This window comes from Mus musculus, chromosome 15 (genome assembly GCF_000001635.26).
Source record: "Mus musculus strain C57BL/6J chromosome 15, GRCm38.p6 C57BL/6J".
Classification (NCBI taxonomy): domain Eukaryota; kingdom Metazoa; phylum Chordata; class Mammalia; order Rodentia; family Muridae; genus Mus; species Mus musculus.
In genome coordinates, this window is record NC_000081.6 from 101,660,323 (window position 1) to 101,683,531 (window position 23,209).

At 42.5% G+C, this 23,209-nt stretch overlaps 1 protein-coding gene across 1 annotated transcript; it reads right to left on the minus strand.

Annotated features, from left to right (window-relative positions):
- Nucleotides 1–15,700: 15,700 nt before the first annotated feature.
- Krt6b (keratin 6B) lies at nt 15,701–19,971 on the minus strand. The gene is made up of 9 exons (NM_010669.3): nt 19,395–19,971; nt 18,614–18,828; nt 18,231–18,291; nt 17,978–18,073; nt 17,687–17,851; nt 17,145–17,270; nt 16,784–17,004; nt 16,542–16,576; nt 15,701–16,445 (listed from the first exon to the last, which is right to left on the minus strand). Exons 1-9 carry the CDS (start codon nt 19,899–19,901, stop codon nt 16,207–16,209), a joined length of 1,665 nt encoding a protein of 554 aa, NP_034799.2. The 5' UTR covers nt 19,902–19,971; the 3' UTR covers nt 15,701–16,206.
- Nucleotides 19,972–23,209: the final 3,238 nt, after the last annotated feature.

A 23,209-nucleotide genomic window follows, 5' to 3' on the forward strand; every position in this document is an offset into this window, starting at 1 on the left:
TTGAAGACCCAGAAATGAACCCACACACCTATGGTCACTTGATCTTCGACAAGGGAGCCAAAACCATCCAGTGGAAGAAAGACAGCATTTTCAACAATTGGTGCTGGCACAACTGGTTGTTATCATGTAGAAGAATGCGAATCGATCCATACTTATCTCCTTGTACTAAGGTCAAATCTAAGTGGATCAAGGAACTTCACATAAAACCAGAGACACTGAAACTTATAGAGGAGAAAGTGGGGGAAAGCCTTGAAGATATGGGCACAGGGGAAAAATTCCTGAACAGAACAGCAATGGCTTGTGCTGTAAGATCGAGAATTGACAAATGGGACCTAATGAAACTCCAAAGTTTCTGCAAGGCAAAAGACACTGTCTATAAGACAAAAAGACCACCAACAGACTGGGAAAGGATCTTTACCTATCCTAAATCAGATAGGGGACTAATATCCAACATATATAAAGAACTCAAGAAGGTGGACCTCAGAAAATCAAATAACCCCCTTAAAAAATGGGGCTCAGAACTGAACAAAGAATTCTCACCTGAGGAATACCGAATGGCAGAGAAGCACCTGAAAAAATGTTCAACATCCTTAATCATCAGGGAAATGCAAATCAAAACAACCCTGAGATTCCACCTCACACCAGTGAGAATGGCTAAGATCAAAAATTCAGGTGACAGCAGATGCTGGCGAGGATGTGGAGAAAGAGGAACACTCCTCCATTGTTGGTGGGATTGCAGGCTTGTACAACCACTCTGGAAATCAGTCTGGCGGTTCCTCAGAAAATTGGACATAGTACTACCGGAGGATCCAGCAATACCTCTCCTGGGCATATATCCAGAAGAAGCCCCAACTGGTAAGAAGGACACATGCTCCACTATGTTCATAGCAGCCTTATTTATAATAGCCAGAAACTGGAAAGAACCCAGATGCCCCTCAACAGAGGAATGGATACAGAAAATGTGGTACATCTACACAATGGAGTACTACTCAGCTATTAAAAAGAATGAATTTATGAAATTCCTAGCCAAATGGATGGACCTGGAGAGCATCATCCTGAGTGAGGTAACACAATCACAAAGGAACTCACACAATATGTACTCACTGATAAGTGGATACTAGCCCAAAACCTAGGATACCCACGATATAAGATACAATTTCCTAAACACATGAAACTCAAGAAAAATGAAGACTGAAGTGTGGACACTATGCCCCTCCTTAGAAGTGGGAACAAAACACCCATGGAAGGAGTTACAGAAACAAAGTTTGGAGCTGAGATGAAAGGATGGACCATGTAGAGACTGCCATATCCAGGGATCCACCCCATAATCAGCATCCAAACGCTGACACCATTGCATATACTAGCAAGATTTTATCGAAAGGACCCAGATGTAGCTGTCTCTTGTGAGACTATGCCGGGGCCTAGCAAACACAGAAGTGGATGCTCACAGTCAGCTAATGGATGGATCACAGGGCTCCCAATGGAGGAGCTAGAGAAAGTATCCAAGGAGCTAAAGGGATCTTCAACCCTATAGGTGGAACAACATTATGAACTAACCAGTACCCCTGAGCTCTTGACTCTAGCTGCATATGTATCAAAAGATGGCCTAGTCGGCCATCACTGGAAAGAGAGGCCCATTGGACACGCAGACTTTGTGTGCCCCGGTACAGGGGAACGCCAGGGCCAAAGGGGGGGAGTGGGTGGGTAGGGGAGTGGGGGTGGGTGGGTAAGGGGGACTTTTGGTATAGCATTGGAAATGTAAATGAGCTAAATACCTAATAAAAAATGGAAAAAAAAATTTGAAATGTAAATAAAGAAAATAGTAAAAAAAAATAAAGAAAGAGAATTAATTAAAGACCAATTTCCCTTATTAACACATATGGAAAATCTATTAATAAAATACTTCAAAACCAATTCCAAAATCACACCAAAAAGCATCACCCATCATGATAAAGTATTCTATATCACTGACATGCAGCGATGGATCAACATATGTAAGTCAATTAGCTGAAACCAGCCCACTATGTAGACCAATTAAAAGATGAGTACCACTACAATGAAAAAATATGTGGTAGAGAAATAGTCATGATAGAAAAAAAAAGAGAGAGAGCAGGATGTGAACTCTGAAGATAGGGAGAACTGGAGACAGGACAGTGGCGAGGACCAGGCTGATGTGAGTGACCTATGCTTACACTGTCTGAGTCCAAGGTCCTATTACATCTGGGTATTGTCTTCCTGGTCTGTGCTGTCACCAGAAACAATATGGAATTCTAAGAGTTATGCTAACCTCAACTGTGAAGACCAAGGATGCTACGTTTTCTGTGATATACATGGCTGCAGGTGCATAGTTGAGAAAAAGGGACATGGAAGGCTTCTGTGACATGCTCTACCCCCATCCCAAATCCCTGCACTATCAAAAAGCAACAGAAAGCCACTGAAGAGAACTCTTAAACTCTTAAGTGTGATAAGGATGCCGAAGTTAGCTCTGCACAACTGATGGCATCTTGGGGTGCAGAGTGACATGACTCAGTTCTATTTAAGGGACAGAGAACTGACACTCTGACCATGCTCTACTGAGTATATAGATAACAAAAATTGGATTTTTTAAAATTCTTTTCCTTTTAATTTTATGGGTGGAATGTCACAAGACTGAGGTAGACATGGGAGGAATGAGAAATAAGTGTGATCAGGTTGCATGAAGTGAAGTTCCCAAATATTTAATGAAAATAATGCTGTGATCATTTAAAGGGGGATCCTCCAAGGATGAAACTGAAATGGCTAAGAAACACTAAAAGAAATTTTTAGCATTCTTGGTCATCAGAAAAAATGCAAATCAAAACTACTTTGAGATTTCATCTTACATCTGTCAGAATGACTAAGAAGGCAAGAGAAGACAGTTATGGATGGACATGGAGGAACTGAAAGGGAAGGACAAAGGTGGGAAAAGGGTGGAAGAGGGAAAGGAGGGAGGAGATGTGTGGAGAAAAACAAAATGTGAGGGCCATTTAAGGGGTAGCATGAGAAACCAATATAGACTGAGACAAATGTAGATACAGGCAACCATTGGGTTGAGATGGTGGGACCAATATGAAAGAGTTAGTAGAAGGACTGAAGAGGCTAAGGGAGATTGTACCCCATTGGAATAATTACAGTGTCAACTAACCTGGACCCCTCAAAGCTTCCAGAGACTAAAGCAAAAGCCAAGGAGCAAACATGGGCTGGTTCATGGCTCCATACACGTGTTTAGCATTGTACTGCCTTGTAAGACCTCAGTGGGAGAAGATGAGCTTAATCCTTTGGAAACTTGATGCCCCATGAAATAGGTATGCTGGTGGGGCTGAGGTAATGGTGGTTGAATTGGTTGGGAGCTATTTCGCAGAGGTGAGGGAGAGGAGGTGAAGAACTCAGGGAGTGTGAAGCAGGAAACTAGATAACTTTTGTAATGTACATAAATACAATAATTCAATTTTAAAAAGAAGAAGAAAGCAAGGATGTTTCTCAAAACAGATGTAGAGATAGATAGATAGATAGATAGATAGATAGATAGATAGATAGATAGATAGATAGATATTGATATATTAAATCATTGTGTATAGATAGATAGATAGATAGATAGATAGATATTGATATATTAAATCATTGTGTATAGATAGATAGATAGATAGATATTGATATATTAAATCATTGTGTATAGATAGATAGATAGATAGATAGATAGATAGATAGATAGATAGATAGATAGATAGATAGATAGATAATGGTTTAATGGAATCACCAAATAGTGGAGGAGACAGGGCCCCCCACTGGACATCCTGTCAGCAAATGAAGTTTTCAGTGCCAGGATTTTGTGACATTTAATTCTGTATGTTTCTAGATTTCACATAGGAACACCCCAACAATGCATCTTTTTGTCCAAACTATAGTTTGCTCTACAGATCAGTTACAAGGCCCTGATGCTGAAGACAACACCTGCACAGGTCATTGAACATGAAGAAATCCAGGAGGTCATTGAACATGAAGAAATCCAGCTGGTGTCTACACAAAGATTCCTCACCTCTACATGCTTGGATCTTCTATAGGCAACTACTTTGCATGATCCCCAAAGAAGAAATGTAAACACCAAATCAGGTACAAACACTTTCATCTAAAGTGATAACATGCCTGCAAGATGTGCTTGTACAATATGTTGGCACAATGCTGTAAGAGTGAAGCAATATCTGATTTGATGGAGCCCATCTGCTACACTACTTGGGTAACCAAGAACCTGAGACTCGATAGCCCAAGAGACCTATAGTAACAGCAAACAACACTGTTCTACCAGAACATAGTAATAAAATGAGTACTAATGAAGTTCTGCCTTGTGGATAGTGCAGTGTCATGCTTAGTGATCATCAGAGAGTCTGGTGGGATCAAATACAGAGACCCAAATCCAGTTAGTAACTAGAGAGGGAGAAATCTTGGAACCTCAGTGCAAGTTAAAATGTCTTCATCAGATCCTTCCCCTAGGGACTCAAGGAACCCATTGTAAGAAGAGCAGAAAACAATTTCCTTTGTGTATATATTCTGGCTTCCAGTTTAGTGTTTATGGGATTCCTGAGTGTGTGATTGAGTGGGATTCTCAAGCTATATCTGTTTCTTCTGCTTTTTCTTTTATTTTCCTTCTGTTTGTTTGCTTTGTCCTGTCCTGATGTTAATTTTGCTTTATGTTATTTTGCCTTATTTATTATTATACCTCAGAAGTCTGTTTTCTAATGAGTGACCGAAAGGGGATGGATCCATATGGGAGGTTACATGGGGAGGAACTTAGAGGAGTATAGGGAGGAGAAACTATAATTAGAATGTATTGTGTGATAAAAAGAATCTATTTTCAATGAAAGGGAAAATTCTTTGCACATTTTACTTAGTCTTTATCATTTATGATATATGACTGGTGTATAACTTGACCCCTTAAAGATTCTCTTAACACAGCCTCCACAAAGTTTTATACACTGGAACAAACCTTAATTATTGAAAGAAAAAGTAATAATTTATGAGATCAAGATAACTCAGGACAGAGAGTAAGACAAGACAAAAGAATCTAGCAGATTATAGATAAGGGAAGTGACCTTATTAAAGTATAGGTCAGAGGAGTGATTAAAAAGGCTGACTGAGCAATCTTGGAATGAGTAGTATATATGAGCCTTAAAGGGAAAGAACTGTATTGTGATATCTGCACTTGACTTGACATGACTGGTTCCTGTGGAGATAGGACTAACAATTCTGAAAACACTCCATGCACAAAATAGTGCTTTTGTGAACCCAAAACACAGACATTCTTTTATAAACATGAAGCTGTTCATACATAAAGACAAATAGAGACAAGGATATAGGAGAAGGGCTAAGGAACAGAGAGAGAGAGAGAAAGAGAGAGAGAGAGAAACAGAGACAGAGACAGAGAGACATAGAAAGAGACAGAGAGAGAGAAACAGAGACAGAGACAGAGAGACATAGAAAGAGACAGAGAGAGAGACACACAGAGAGAGAAACAGAGACAGACAGACAGACAATCAGACAATCAGACAGAGATAGAGCCATAGAGAGAAGGAGTTAGGAACTGGCTCACATAGATTTGGAGATTGAATGTCATTGGTCCCAAGGCAAAAACAAAACAACCACAACAAATATGTTTCTTGTCTTTCTTCTATGTATACAGTATGAGGAGTTGTATATTGTGGTAAACTGACATGGGGACAATGTGACTATCACAAAGCAGGATATGGCAGAGTTCAACTGCTTAATCCAGAGACCAAGATTTCAGATTGATGATGTCAAGAAGAAAGTATGAATGTGGGTGTGTTGTTAGGTGTTGGTTGGTTGCTGTTGCTTGTTGTTGGTTGTGGTTTATTAAGTAAGAGTGTGAAAAGAATAAATAACATCAAAAAGAAGAAATTAAGTATCCTGATGTTGAATATCAAACTTGTCTCTAGGAATTTGACACCCCTAATCAGCAGGAAGTTTAATGATTGCATTGCCCCTTTCCATCCTATCTTTTTTTCTCTCCTACCCAATTTTATAGGGCTGAAAGGGTGGAAAAGAGAGGAAAGGAGTAGAAAAAAAGTAGAGGCTATAAAGTAACAAACACCAGCTACATGTAGCACCTAGATATGGTGCTAGGCAAAACGGGAAAGTTGATTTCAATGCCTTAGAGAAAGTGGCAGAGGATGAAGGGATTTTCACTTTTTCTTATTCTTCATCCTATATTCTGTTTCAAAAACTGTTGGGAGAATGATGGATGGAAATGATGTTGGAAAATGTGGATGAAATGAAATGGAGGGACCTGAATATATATATATATGAAATGAAAAGGGGTCACTGTCCTTTCTCATTTGTCAATGTCTTCCAGAGTTGGCTGTGCAACTGGAAAATTTTCAGGTGGAAGTGCTTGGGAGACAAGGAGTGCCAGAGAGCAGGGAACAAACAGGCTCAGTCCTGTTGACATAGAATAGAGTGTGGGCTTCCCAAAGGAAGAAAAAGGGAAAGAAAACTGTAATGCAAGAGTGAGAGGAGGAGGAGCCCAGAGTTATGAGATCACATCAGCTTTCAGTAGTCAGACTCATATGCCTTCTAATGGAGTGGAACACAATTATGACTCGGTAGAATGGTGTCCTATAGAAATGATAGATCTAAGGCATTTGCAAGAGGCCATGATTTCATAAGGAATTCACTCGCCTTATGTAAAACAAATTCTAAATAACTGAACTACTCAAAATAGAATTATTCCCCAAAATTGGAAGGAATTGTTGATAGCTATGCTAGAGGCTGGTCCACAGTTGCAAGTGGTTAACAAGGTGGAGGGAAGAAGATGAACATATCAGAGAAGGGATAGCTTGGGCTGAGGAGATCACCATCAGCTTTCATAGTAATCATATGCCTGTTAATGGAGTGGAACACAGTTATAATGAGATAGGCTGCTGTTGTGTAGAAATGGTAGGTCTAAGGTGTAGCTGTCCTGCAGCCATGGAGAACCGGGTACAGCTGAAAAGGAGGCTGGGAATGAAAACGGACAGGTGGGCAAGAGAAGGGTGAAGCCAAGACAGAAGTTTCTGATTAAGGCTCAAAGTTTAATTTTTAGATATGCAATCATATAGGGGAAACCCAAAGATCCATTCTTTGTTTCAGCTGGATTATGTTGCTTGGTGTCGGCTGGATTCTGTTGCAAAGCAAACTCAGCCGGCAGTCTGCTCCTGTAGGAAGCCACAGGTGTGGCGAGGCAGGAGATGCCACCTAGGTTGACTAGGTCAGTGGAAGACCAACTGTGGCAAACAATTAAGGTCGGTTTAGCCTGCTCGAGACTGGGGGAAGGATATAATGAGGCATTGTCAAGAGGCCATAATTTCATATGGGTCGCATTCGCCTTATGTGAAACAAATTCTAAATAGCTGAACTACTCAAAATAGAATTATACCCCAGGACTGAAGGGATTGTTGACATCTATACTAGAGGCTACTCCACAGTTGTAGTGGTTAACATGGTGGAGGGAAGAAGCTTAGCATATTGAACAGCGAAATAGAGCAAGGGGTTAAATATAGTTTAAAGAAAATCAGTTGCTGGGTGAAGGATGATACTGTAAAACACAAGAACATATTTGTCCTTCCTGGTCTGCTCTTTTACCAATAACAACATGGTCTTCTGTGTTCATGACCAATGGCCTGGGAGAGAAAGTGAGGTGGGAACTGCCGGCTGAGATCTCAGGTAGCAAATGAGTATGGCAAGAACAGACTCTAAGAAGACAAGCTTAAATGAGACAGCTCATTGAATTGATGGATGGGGGAGCAAAGTCTATCTAAACCTTTCAGGATGAGTAGGGGCTATGGTGTATGTGTGTACATCATTGGCCAGTTCCAAGGTGCTGGGGATGCCTCATTTGCATGAGGAGAAATTCTAGGTGCTGTTGGACATGTCCTTATAAGGGAAAAGGAAGTTTAATCTAGTTACCTGCTAGGGTGAGGCGAAGGAGGGGTAATACATGACTATCTGCACCAGGGCATGCAGGCCCAGTAGAGGGGCAGGGGGCAAGTTGTCCTACTTATGCCAATCTCCAAATTGGATAGAACTTAAACCCACTCTACCTCTGAACTGTCTTCTTCCAGTCTCATGGCTCTCTGGCCCCACCCAGAATCAATTGGATAACTCTACTATAGGACAATGCTACTTAGCAGCTTTAAGAACTTGGGACAAAGTTGAGGAGCCATGGAAAATGTCCACCTCATTCAAAAAGATTATACGTTTTGGAGAAGTTATCACTGATTTTTTTTCAAAGATTCATCTCAGCTATGAACAAAACCATATCAGATCCATATCAAGGCAGGTGTTGATAGAATCCTACACACTTGAAAATTCAAATACCAAATGTGAAAATGTTATTAGATCTTTAAGGGCACAGGCAGTGTCTATGGATTATTGGATAGGGATATGATCAATATTGGTTTTAATGTGTATCATGAAACTATCATAGGTCAAGCTACAGCTAAAGGTCTCCAATATCAAAATTCATGATACTTTAATCACAGGAAATACAGTCATTTGCAAAGAGACTGTGACTAACCTGCTAAAGATCTCAGATATCAAAATGTTCAGTGCTTTAATTGCAAGAAATATGGCCAGTGGCAACAAAATTGTAAACAAGTCTAAAGGCAATGGTTTTTCTAAATATAAACAAGAAGGAAGGCTTAGGCTCTCAGGGATGTGCAGGTGATGAGCCAATGATTGCCATTGGACCAATCAGTATAGGTTCAAGAGAGATATCCAAGACAATTTCTTACCAACAGGAAGCAGCCTTGGGTGCCTGGATTGAGGATCCACAAAAAAAAAGTATAAGCCAAATTTCCCTCTTATCAGCCGAGGAGTAACAAGCATACCCAAAAACCTCAGGAAAGTAGTGCATATCTAATGCATGCTACTACAAGCAGTGCTGCTCTAGATTAGGACACAGGTAAACACCATATTCTATCCCCAAAAACTCAATGGTAAAAATAACTACTGGAGCTATGGTCTTTTTCCTGCACAGAGAGGTTCCCAGGACCCAATGGAGATGACCTTAGACTTAATGCCCAACAGTGAGGAGATATAACCTGAAGAGACAACCACCAGTAGATAGATAGGGCCCCCGGTGAAGGGATGGGGCCACCAAACTATCTTAAATTCTTTTTTATAAACTGTATATGATAAATCCTGCCTCACACTGATACTGTTTCCAGAGACTTGTTTCTAGGAAAGTTTCAGAAAGGACTGCTAATCCCTGATGACCTTGATTTATCCAGTCTTTCGACTGTTCCTTCTGAAACTTCTCTGCACATAGAGACTGGACAGCAAATTATGTCAGATAGCTTTCTTTTGACTTAACAATTTTTCCATTTTCTTTTGGTCCTCCCCAAAAAATTCTTTACCACAAGTCAGCAGGTCAAAATTATTAGAAGACCATCATGATAGTCCCTTAAGTTAAAGTAGATAGTTCGGGTCATTTTATGACTTACAGATATGTTGTCGTTTTGCAAGATGATTACAAGTAGTTATGGTCTTAGATAAGGAGGAAATGAAATGGAGAGATTAGATTCAGGGATTCATTTTCCCTTTCTTTTGCTTTTCTTTACCTGTCTTTCTTCCTTAAGTAAAGAAAAGGGAGTTGAAAAGAAAATGGGGAGAGTATAGATATATTATGAGAAATAATGAAATAGAGGTAGAGTCTACTCTCAAACCAAGAAAGCATTTTATACCCTGAATCTTACATTTGTCAAGACCCTATATTCTGATGCAGAATTGAGGCTAGGGTTTGATGCATTGGTACAGAATTTCATATATTAATACAGGTTTAAGATTTTCATTGGTATCAATTTTTTAATTTTATTTTATTTGTAATTCATCTTTTACACTGCATATTCCACTCCCCACCCCTTCCCATCCACCCTCCGACTGCTCCACGTCCCACACCTCCTCCCCACCACACCCAGTCTCCACGTGGATGCCCCCACCCCCCACCCCACCTGACCACTAAACTCCCTGGGGTCTCCAGTCTCTTGATGGTTAGGTGTATCATCTCTGAATGAGCACAGACCTGGAAGTTCCTCTACTATATATGTGTTGGGGGCCTCATATCAGCTGGTGTATGCTGTCTGTTTGGTGGTCCAGTGTTTGAAAGCTCTCAGTGATTCAGATTAATTAAGACTGCTACTCTTCTTACAGAATCACCCTTCTCAGCATCTTTCAGCCTTGACAAAGTTTAATTGTGTTATATTATAATACATCTATGTTTTAACTCTTGTATAGGTATTATGCCTATGCAACTCACTTAGAAATGGAAGAGTTAGTTCCAGTTTTAGTAGCTGCTATTTATTGCAACTATTAGGTTAAGAAATGCAGCATGATAGTCACACAAACTCATGGCCATGTTAGATACTATTCTGGATTATCGCAGAAATACACATCCTGGGTTATACAGAAAATAGGTAGCTGGAAACGAGTAGCATTTGCTTGTTCAGGTATGCTATGAATAGTTGATGGTCATCAAGTACCTCAGAGATTCATGGAACATAGCATTTAAACAAAACTGTAAGTGAAGACCTTTTCTTGGCATTGAGGCATGTCAACTCCTTAAAGAACCTCATTCTACTTAAAAAATGATGACTATAAAAACCTCCATATTGAATTGCTTCAAGTAGGACAAGCTAGTCACTGGGCAAAGAAAATACCCTAACTTCATCTGCAGGTAAAATACTATCTGAAAGGATGAATGGAGGCAGAAGAGTAGACTTCCAGCTGTGCCAAAGCAAGGAAAGCAAATCCTTCATAATTTCTGTTTCACTTAAGATCTGTCAGATATTCTAGGCTAGAAGGCTGAAGATGGAGGTTCCCGTGTTCTAGAGGATATTGGAACTATCCCAGCAGTCAGCTGTCTCTATAATTTCTATACGCTTTGAAAGCTGCCGTCCTGTGTTTCCTACATGCTCAAGTGATACTTATTCCTTCTCAGGTCTCTGATGGAGTTGAAGACTAGACAGTCATAATCTCACTATAAGTTTACGTTGTTTAGGACTTAAGATGGTCTAGATCAAAGAAGATATTTTGAGAATTGTAACACAAGTTAGCATAGAAAATTATGCAAATGCAGATCTATGAACTCACAAAGGTAGAAGAGATAATAAAATGACTTCTTAGTTGCCAAATATAAATAAACTGGAATTTTTAAACATATCTCTTATATAATAATTTTCATAATTGTTTCATAACTGTTGATATGGTGTGTTATTTATTATTACAGGAGAAAGAGACTTTTATTTTGACAAAAAGGGGGATTGTTGAGGTTTGGTCTTTTGCTAACTATTGTGATGCTAACTATTGGCCTCCAAAATCTAAATTAAAGGATTATTTTCTGAGCACTCAGGGAGGCAGCAAGTTTAAGATATGAACCGTGTCTCCAGGGTACCTAGATTCACTCTCATAGATATTTTTTCCAGAGATCAGAATAATAAGGGAACAGAGGAGAATGTCATCTGCATGGAGGTATTTAGGGCATAACAGGCAATTGGTGATATATATATATATATATATATATATATATATATATATATATATATATATATTACAACTTATATACCTTGGTTTAAATAACAGCAATTTCTGTATTCTTTACTGGTTAACAGGCAATTATGAAAACATTTCGAAGAGTGGGAAGAGTGGGATAAGGACCTGTTCCCAGGTATTGGATCATGAATGTGTTTGACCCTGCCAACAAGATAGAGGAGTTGTCCTTGAGATGGCTGGACTCTGATGACTCTTTATAACAGCAACTATTCAGCTGTAGGGAAATCCCCAGCTCCCTGGGGCCTGAGACATTGAATTTGTTTTCCCCCTATGATGAAATGGACTCTGAAAATGATCTGGTGATACTTAGAATAATTCTTTTGCTTGTTCCCAACACAGTGAGTTATTTGCTTGTTGACCTAGAACTATTGCTGAAGAATGATAGGAATAGAGGGATCATGTTGCTTCATAGGCCATGCTCCAGTAGACTGTCTTGAACTCATTCATTTACACGCAACACAAAGCACAATCATTAGGGAAGTCGATGACACATAAAGCTGGAAGGGAACACAGTAACAGGATAAATGAAGAATAGGAGGGGAAGAAATGAGAAGTAGTTTTGATTAAACCACATTCTATGTTCATAGGAGACCCCAAATATTAAAAAAAAAAACCATTTAGATGCACATCTGATAGGAGTATTGTGTGCATCTATGGTATTTGCACATGTGTATATGTACATTCATGTGTGTGTTGGTACCCATGTGTGTGCATGTGTGTGAACACTCAAGGTTTCTGCTTCTTCAGTCATTCTCCACTTTACTTATTGAGCCAGGTTTTGTCTCTGAGCCCAAAACTGAACACTTGGGCTACTTTCTCTTGCCAGCTTGCCTCTGGTAACACTATTGCTACTTACAGAGAGTTGGAATTACATGTGGGCCACCATAACCATCAACCTTGTGCAACAAATATTTATGCCACTGAATCATCCCTTTGGCCCTCTTAGTGGTGTTCCTTTATTAAACTTGCAAGGTACACATGCTACATGAATTAAATTTTATTTAAATCACTTTATAAATGATCCTGGTTTTGGTGTGTTCTATATACTATTTTCCCTGTCAGTTATTGCCCTTTCTGTCGACCCATTTATGTACTTGTGCCAAGAGAAGGCTTAGGTTTTTAATATAAGTCATTTTTCTTCCTGTTGAGGAGGTCAGGGCAAATAAGTGAAGAAAATCCAAGGTGGCAAGCTTCCAGTGTTTTCTGGAGAGCAGTGAATGCAATACCAACATAAAATTATGCAGAAAGATTCCAGAAACAGCAATAAAACCAAGGAAAACATTTATTGGTCTGTGTACTTGGGGGTAAGGATGCTGGGTGTTATAGGGTTGAAGGAGTCCCAGGAAGGAATCAAATGATTACCTCACCCTCAAGCTGAGGTTGCCCTCTCACTCATGACTTAAACCAGGACAGGACAGAGATAATTGAAACCAACACTCCTGGTGTGAAACACATAAACCAAACTTCTGTGACTATCCATGGTGGGGGCTAAGGGAATGAGAACGAAGGCAATGTGACTATCCATGGTGGGGGCTAAGGGAATGAGAATGAAGGCAATGTGACTATCCATGGTGGGGGCTAAGGGAATGAGAATGAAGGCAATGTGACTATCCATGGTGGGGGTTAAGGGAATGAGAACGAAGGCAATGTGACTATCCATGGTGGGGGCTAAGGGAATAAGAACAAAGGCAATGTGACTATCCATGGTGGGGGCTAAGGGAATGAGAATGAAGGCAATGTGACTATCCATGGTGGGGGCTAAGGGAATAAGAACAAAGGCAATGTGACTATCCATGGTGGGGGCTAAGGGAATGAGAATGAAGGCAATGTGACTATCCATGGTGGGGACTAAGGGAATGAGAATGAAGGCAATGTGACTATCCATGGTGGGGGCTAAGGGAATAAGAACGAAGGCAATGTGACTATCCATGGTGGGGGCTAAGGGAATGAGAATGAAGGCAATGTGACTATCCATGGTGGGGGCTAAGGGAATGAGAACGAAGGCAATGTGACTATCCATGGTGGGGACTAAGGGAATGAGAACGAAGGCAATGTGACTATCCATGGTGGGGGCTAAGGGAATGAGAACGAAAGCAATGTGACTATCCATGATGGGGAACTAAGGGAATAAGAACGAAGGCAATGTGACTATCCATGGTGGGGGACTAAGGGAATGAAAACGAAGTCAATGTGACTATCCATGGTTGGGGCTAAGGGAATGAGAATGAAGGCAATGTGACTATCCATGGTGGGGGACTAAGGGAATGAGAATGTAGGCAATGTGACTATCCATGGAGGGGGACTAAGGGAATGAGAATGAAGGCAATGTGACTATCCATGGTGGGGGACTAAGGGAATGAGAACGAAGGCAATGTGACTATCCATGGTGGGGGGCTAAGGGAATGAGAACGAAGGCAATGTGACTATCCATGGTGGGGGCTAAGGGAATGAGAACGAAGGCAATGTGACTATCCATGGAGGGGGACTAAGGGAATGAGAATGAAGGCAATGTGACTATCCATGGAGGGGGCGGTGGCTAAGGGAATGAGAACAAAGGCAATGTGACTATCCATGGTGGGGGCTAAGGGAATGAGAACGAAGGCAATGTGACTATCCATGGTGGGGGCTAAGGGAATGAGAACGATGGCAATGTGACTATCCATGGTGGGGGCTAAGGGAATGAGAATGAAGGCAATGTGACTATCCATGGTGGGGGACTAAGGGAATGAGAATGAAGGCAATGTGACTATCCATGGTGGGGGACTAAGGGAATGAGAATGAAGGCAATGTGACTATCCATGGAGGGGGTGGTGGCTAAGGGAATGAGTACAAAGGCAATGTGACTATCCATGGAGGGGGACTAAGGGAATGAGAACAAAGGCAATGTGACTATCCATGGTGGGGGCTAAGGGAATGAGAATGAAGGCAATGTGACTATCCATGGTGGGGGACTAAGGGAATGAGAACAAAGGCAATGTGAGTATCCATGGTGGGGGACTAAGGGAATGAGAACAAAGGAAATGTGACTATCCATGGTGGGGGACTAAGGGAATGAGAACAAAGGCAATGTGACTATCCATGGTGGGGTCTAAGGGAATGAGAACGAAGGCAATGTGACTATCCATGGTGGGGGGGCTAAGGGAATGAGAACGAAGGCAATGTGACTATCCATGATGGGGGAGGCTAAGGGAATGAGAACGAAGGCAATATTCCCCTGATGCCTTTCTGATTTGAAAAATGCATATTGCAGGCTTTGAATGAGTCTTGAGTTCTTTAATTTGACCAGCTTGAGTGTCTCCAGTACTTTCCAGTTGTAGGTGCTATAGAAGGGATGCATGGTGGAGCTTGAACACCTTGTTGTGTTTCTGCTGTTCCTTCATGTCACTTCTCAAGAAATGCAATTTCTGGTCAGAAGGAGGGAATGTTCACACTATTGTGGCTGGTTCGCAGGCAACTTTCTTGGTCTTGTAAGTCTAAAACAAATACCTTATTCTCTTGAAAAAAAAAAAAAAAGCTCTGGTTATACCTGTCCAATAATGTTTCTACACCTGAATGCTTTGGGCAAACACTGTGATCTGCTCACGATTACATCAGAGGAGCCTCACCACTAATTCTTAATAAGGGTTGTTAGCATGTAGTGGATATTAACAGGCTGCAGATTTCTGTTCATACTGACAGGAAGATAAACTCATACGGGAAGGAACACTGAACTGAGATTTGTTGACTATAACTAAGAAAGGGGGAGAAACACATGGGAAACTGATTAACTAAAATTATTTATATGAAAATGATGGAAATATAGGTTCCTCCAAAAGACTATGATTTGAGAGTGAAGGAGCTGGTAAGAGTTTTGAGTGACGGCAACTGGGAGGGTTAGATGGGAGGAAACTGAAGTAATGAAATTCTGTTTAATTTTGAAAGGTATACAAATAAAATAAAAATGTGAAGTTAAATTTGAACTACAGAATACTACCAAATGAAGGCATACACAGCTGGGAGAGGGAGCAGTAATGATACCTTGTTTAGCAAGGCCACAGGCGTTCTATATAACACAATTAGTAACAAAAAATGCATATAGAAAAAGTTACTTTTTATAAATCTGCTTTATTTAGCAATTACAAGGAAACAAAGAGCAGAGATGGCATCATGTGAGCACAGGACTAATGACTGTGTTGTCACAAGTACTGACAGGAAGGTTTATGAGGTTGAAAAATGGGGTTTCCCAGGCCATTGGAAACTAGAAGGGAGTTGTTCATTTCTTTAGTAAGACCCAGACAATCATTTCTAGAATGAAGAGGACTGACACACACTTTACCAGGCAACTCAGAGACAGAGGTAGGGAGGGAGGAGCCTGGAAACCCAAATACAGCATGAAGCACCAAATGTGTGTGAATCGTGATGTGAGCTCAGAGGATGGCTCAAAAAGTGAGCAGTGAGATCCCAAGCAGACAAAAAGAGAAGCGAGAGGACACAGCCTCCTCAGACAGAAGCAGACAGCAGAGGTGGAGGTTCAGTGAAAACACGACCCCGTACACAGGGCACTGCAGCCAGGGTATCTGGGGTCTGCAACAAGCTCTGGTAGTTGGGATTTCAGTGCCTGTAGCTCTTCCTGCTGGAGGAGGCGCTGGTGGTGTATTTGATGGTGGAAGAGCTGAGGCCACCAGAAGAGCTGAGGCCACCTCCGATGGCTCTGCCACTGCCAGCACTGAAGCCACCTCCAAGGCCATGGCTGCTGCCATAGGAGTAGCTGCTGCTTCCACCCAGGCCTAAGCTGCTGCTGGCACCCCCGGCACTGCCATAGCCGCTGGACACGGTGGACTGCACCACAGCTGTGAAGGAGGGAAGAGGACATGATGAGCACACTATGACCAGATGACACAGTTACAAGGGTAGGAGAAACGGAGGCTGTCAAACACAGTACTTACAGATGTTGACTGGTCCAACACCTTCACCATTCAACCTGAGAGAGGAAAGCAGAAAGTGAGAACTAAGGATGCATCTCTTCAGTCTCCATGGGAACCCTCCAACAGGAGAAAGTTAACAGAGAATGCCTTGCCAAGGAGTATCTTGAAGTGACCATGATGGGCACAGCCACTGCTCCCTCATCTTGTGCTCAGTGCTGGCACCAAGGAGTTGTCCTCAGGGGTTGGAGGATATAGTTACCCACCTGCACTCCTCTCCTTCCAGCAGCTTCCTGTAGGTGGCAATTTCCACATCCAGGGCCAGCTTGACATTCATGAGTTCCTGGTACTCCTTCAGCAGCCTGGCCATTTCCTGTTTGGCCTTCTGCAGGGCATCCTCCAGCCCTTCCAGCTTGCCCCTGGCATCCTTCAGGGCCATCTCCCCACGTTGCTCAGCATCAGCAATAGCAGCTTGCAGGTTGGCACACTGGGCAGAGAGAGCAACAAAAATAATCGTGGAGTGTGCATCTCTGCAGAGGCTGAGCCCCAGACCATGGTTTCTGGTGAGCAAGAGTTAGAGGACAGGAAACACAACCTGCAACCCACGCATTTCTCTGTCTACCCCACCTGCTTCTTAACGTGGTCGATCTCAGATCTCAGCCTCTGGATCATGCGGTTGATCTCAGCAATCTCCTGCTTGGTGTTGCGCAGGTCGTCCCCATGTCTGCCAGCTGTGACCTGCAGCTCCTCATACTGAAGGCCAATCAAAGAGAGGACATCTATGTGAGTTGTTACATGCAGAAGCAAACCCACCTCTAAGTGGCACACACTTCCATGGATGTGCTGGCTTTTCCTCAAGAGAAGCTTTAGGAGACCACAGACTCCATAATTCCCTCAGGAAGTGAAAATGTTCTCTAGTTTCTCAAGAGGATCATTGTTCAGAGTACATCTCAAGCAAAGAGCATGGACCCCATTTATGGCAACTTTGCATCTACCTCTGTGTTCTTTTGCTCTTCGAATAAAACATTATTCTATGGTACATGTGCACAGTGCATTTTCTGGGACAACATCCCTATTTCTTTTAGTGGGCCTCCAATACTGAACTCAGAGACTCATGGAGTTCAGGGTGGGCCCCAGGCATCCCCATCAGCCTCCACCCCAATACTCACTTTAGTCTGGTACCAGGACTCAGCTTCAGCCCGACTTCTCTGAGCAATGTCCTCATACTGGGCCTTGACCTCAGCGATGATGCTGTCCAGGTCCAGGCTACGGTTGTTGTCCATGGAGAGGACCACAGATGTGTCTGAGATGTGAGTTTGCATCTGAGACAGTTCCTGGAGAACAGAAATTGCCACAATATCTCTGTCTGTGTTGGATCACAGAGACTCCCAAAACTTTGTACAGGAGAATATAAAGGGAGTAGGAAGGAGAAAGAGAGAGGAGAGAACTGGGGGACTTACTGCCTCATAAATAACTCTCAGGAAGTTGATCTCGTCTGCAAGACTATCTGCCTTGGCTTGCAGTTCAACCTTGGTCATGTAGGCAGCATCTACATCCTGAGAAATCCATGAACAACAGGGAGTCAGGTTAACTCTCCAGCCCAGAGCATTCACATCTGTCTCCACCACCACGATTTCTCTGGAATGGACTGGACAGGCAAGACCATTTATGCCATTCAGCAGAGAAACCCATCTCCATGATTAGTCAGCTCACCTTTTTCACGGTTACAAATTCATTCTCTGCTTTTGTACGCTTGTTGATTTCATCTTCATATCTATGAGAGGAAAGGCATACCACAATGGAGCCAAAGAGATGATGCCACCAATGGCAGCCTGTGACTCTGCCCCATATTCTATGAATATTACATGCCCAAATATGTCTAGAAGATTATTTTTATTAACTAATTCATTCCTTTTCTATCCCTTAATGTCCTATAAACCTGGACCCTCCTTGGTCCTCGGCTTTTGCTCTTTGAAAATAAGTTGTCATTTTCATCCCTGTGACCAAGCTTTCTTACATCATGGAGCCCTTGTTTAAATTTGGGCTTCCATTTTTATAAAGTCCGGAGACTGGATTCTCCCTTCTTTGTAACTCACTTGCTCTTGTAGTCCTCCACTGTGTCCTGCATGTTCCTCAGCTCTGAGTCCAGGCGACCCCTCTCTCCAATGATGCTGTCCAGCTGTCTGCGGAGGTTGCTGATGTACTGCTCAAACATAGGCTCCAGGTTCTGCCTCACGGTCTTGGTGCCCTGCTCTTGCAGCAGGGCCCACTTGGTGTCCAGGACCTTGTTCTGCTGCTCCAGGAACCGGACCTGTGTGTGGGGGGTGGGGGGTGGGGGGCAAGTATGAGGGGGAGAAATTCCGGTTTCATCCTATGACCCCTTCACTAGTGTGTGTACCTTCTCAGGCTGTCTGACTAAACTCATTCAGTGTAGTTAGACCCTGACCCTGGGTCTGAGGGAAACAGTCCAGACTGAAGCACCCAATGCCACCTCTCTAAGGAGGGCAGAGAACTCATGTAGGGCACTGGCAGGTTAGCCATGGCTTGATGAAGTGTGCTGCAGCTTAGACTGGCATGCCTCTCAACTGCACTATATATAGATATAGACTTCCATGTCACTACAGTCCTCTGTTGTCTGAGTTCTTAGGTCATCTCAGTCCATTGTGATTAGACACCCTTATAGGGCAACCTCTGGAGGAGAGGAACGCTGACCCTGATTTCCAGATGCCAGTCTAACTGAAGAGGAACACAAACCAGGACAGAGCATCAACTAGCAACACAGGCAGTATCAGAGCTGAGACTGAAGCCTCTTCCCTCCACCTTTGTTCAGCATTCCCTGTAGACACACAGGCTGCTCTAGGGAGGACCATGTCTCACCTTGTCGATGAAGGAGGCAAACTTGTTGTTGAGGGTCTTGATCTGCTCCCTCTCCTCAGTCCTGACCCGCTGGATGGTGGGGTCGATTTGCACGTTCAGAGGGGTGAGGAGGTTCTGGTTGATGGTGACCTCTTGGATGCCTCCAGGGGGGCACACCGGGAAGCCAGCTCCGCCATAGCCACCACCAAAGCCAACTCCACCACCGAAGCCAAAGCCACTACCAGCTCCACCTCCAATGCCGAAGCTTCCTCCAAATCGGCTGCCATAGCCTCCTCCAATGCCACAGCTGCCCCCTCCGATGGAGATCCTCTTGGAGCTCCCCACACCATAGAGGCTCCTGCTGCCAAAGCCAGCTCCTCCACACATTGCACTGGAGCCACCGCTGCCCCGGGAGCGGCACACGGACACACTGCTGAAGCCAGAGCGGTTGAGCCCAGGCACTCTGGCTGAGCTGGCACTGTAGCCACGGTGGCTAGTTTGACTCTTGATGGTGGTTTTGGTAGACATGGTTCCGTGAGCTGAGGAGCAGCAGATGAGAAGTTTAGAAATGGCAGGGCAGAGCTGAACAGATGAGTGTGTGGAGCTCTGGACTGTGGCTTATATATGGACATATGGGCTGGGCTGGGCTGGGCTGGGTCCTGAAGGTGAGGTTGCTGAGTGGGTCGGGCAGGGCTTTACAGACAGTGAGGTCACACCTAGATTACTTGAAAATGTTATGAAATATTCAGGTTGCAGTTTTGACTTCCTTTAGTCAGGGAAAATGCTCCTGCCTCCAGTTTTGACTTGATCAGTAAATCAGTAATTCACTCACAGTATCTCAAGAGTTAGTCACCAACTCTACAAAGGTTTTGCATGTCCTGCTGAATATGTTGCCAGCTCTGCTTCCAGCCTGCCTGCTCTTCTCTCCCATAGAGCTTCTGGAGACCCACTGTTGTTCTGTGCCCACAGAAAGACCATCGCTGACCTTTAGTGGTTAGGAATATGAAATATAACCTGTTTTCCTTTAAATACCATTTCCAAGAGAAGGAAAAGTCAGCCACACATTTGTCCCACACCTGTGTTTTAAGACAAACCGCTCACGGCAAGCCTTTTGCTTTCATGCTTCCATTCAATTCACTCACTAACCTAACAATATTTGAAAGCAGATCTCGGAAAACAGGTAATTCCTTCAGTATATAATTCAATATTACATCTAAAGTTAGGCTGTTTTTATATGTGTAGAAACGACCTTATGCCTTAAAATATATATTCAGTTACCTTTAAAATATTGTTGAAGGCTCTGTAAAGTTGGTTCACTGCTGTAGAACACTTGTTGCTCTTGCAGAAGACCTGAGTTTAGTTCCCAGCACCCATGTTATAGGTTGCAAAAATCCATAACTCCAGTTCCAGGGAATCCCATGTCTGCTTCCTGACCTCTGAGGGCACCAAAGACAGCTGTGGTACATGTACTTACCTTCATGGAAATACTCCTATGCATAAACTAAAAACAAATAAGTGTAACAACAGAAATAACCAATTTTTCTATAACCTAGTTAGCACTGTTGACTTTAAATTTTTGATTGTTCAAATTTGAAAATACATTTCATTCTTGTTTTATTTAAGTTCTGCATCTTAACTAATTCAACATAGTTTTAATTCTCCTATAATTTTTTTCTCCTAATATGATAAAAGTGTGTATGAGCCTTTTGTCTGGATGAATAATGTAAAACATGTATGTGGTTTCCTCAGAGGTTGGGAGTGAGTCAGAGCCTAAAGAGTTGGAGTTAGCAGAAGGCTGTGAGCTCTGAGCCATCATGTGGGAAATGGAAATTGAACCCAGGACCTCTGGAAGAGCAGACAATGTTCTTTACCACTGAGCCATCTCTCTGGACCCTCTGCTAGTAACTCCTGTGTTAAGGAATCCAGATGAATTGTCTTTAATGCTTCAGCTGTCGCTTTTCCACTCAATTGCCCCTTCTTTCTGCTTTTGGAGGTCACTGTGTCTATCACGTCTTCTGTAAACGGACATTCCTTAAATCATGGATCTTAACATACTCAAGCCTGTCAGGTATGGTGAAGCTGCCAGCAGTTCTTATCGTCATCCTGGGTTTGAGTCTCCATACAAAGCTAAATGTTTTCCTCTCAAAATCTTTGAAGAACTGTGTTAGAATTTTGACAAGGCTTGCACTGAATCCGTACATTCTTTTTGTTAGGGCAGCCATTTTGATAGTGTTAATCCTACCAACTCATTACCATAGGAGATCTTTCCATCTTCTGATATATCCTTCGCTTTCTGTCTTCAGTATCTTAAAGTTTCTATCACAGGAGTGATTGATTCTTGCCCTTGGGAGAGGTCTCAAGTTGGGCCAGTCATTGATCAGTCATTCCTTCAGTCTCTGCTCCATCTTTGCCCGTGCACTTCATGTAGGAAGGACAAATTTTGGGTTAAGGCTTTTGTGGATGGCTTGATGTCTTCTTTATCCCTCCACTGGGAGTCCTGCCTGACTATATGAGGTGGCCACTCCACCCTATTGCTATGGGTCTCAGCTGAACTCACCCTCATAGACTCCCTAGAACCTCTCCAATCCCAGATCTCTGGCTTATCCTAGAGATGTGCCCTCTATGCACCACCTCCACTCCTGCTTGCCTCCCATTTCCATCCCTCTATCCCCTACTCTTCCTAATCTGGTCCCCCCTTCCCTTTCCAATCCCCCCTCCCACCCATTCCCCCCCCCCCCCGCATTCACCAACGATGACTATTTAAATTCCCTTTCTGAGTGAGATTCAAGAATCTTCCCTTGGGCCCTCCTAGTTACTTAGCTTCTTTGGTCTATGGATTGAAACATGATTATCCTGTACTTTACAACTAATATCCACTCATCAGTGAGTGTGCATATCATGTATGTCTTTCTGGGTCTGGGTTATCTCACTCAGAATATTTTTTAGTTCCATCCATTTGTCTGCAAAGTTCATGATGTCCTTGCTTTTAATAGCTGAGTAGGACTCCATTGTGTAAATGAACCATATTTTCTTTATCCATTCTTCGGTTGAGGAACACCTATGCTGTTTTCAGGTTCTGATTACTATGAGTAAAGCTGCTATGAACAGAGTTGAGCAAGTGTCCTTGTGGTATAATGGGGCATCTTTTGGCTATATTCCCAGGAGAATTATAGCTGGTTCTTGAGGTAGTACTATTTCCAACTTTTCTGAGAAACAACCACATTAATTTCCAGACTTGTTGTACAAGTTTCTACTCCCACCAACAATGAAAGAGTGTTTCCCTTGCACCACATTTTCACCAGCATGTGCTTTCACTTGAGGGTTTTTTTTTTTTATCTTAGTCATTCTGGTGGATATAAGGTGGAACCTCAGAGTTGTTTTAATTGTTTCCTTGATGACTAAGGATGTTGAACATTTCTTTAGGTACGTCTTGGCCATTAGAGATTCCTCTGTTGAGAATTCTCTGTTTAGCTCTGCACCTGATGTTTTTAATGGGTCATTTGGTTTGTTTGTATCTAACTTTTTGAGTTATTTATGTATTTGGATATTAGCCATCTGTTGAAGGTAGGCTGGTGAATATCTTTTCCCAGTCTGTAGCCTGCCACATTGTCCAGTGTCCTTTGCCTTAGAGAAGCCATTTAGTTTCTGAGGTCCCATTTACTAATAGTTGATGTTAGTGCCTTAGCTATTAGTGTTTTGTTCCTTTTTCAGGAAGTTATCTCCTGTATCAATGTGTTCAAGGCTATTCCCCACTTTCTCTTCTATTAGACTTAGTGTGTCTGGTTTTACATTGAGGTCTTTGATCCACTTGGACTTGAGTTGTGTGCAAGGTGATA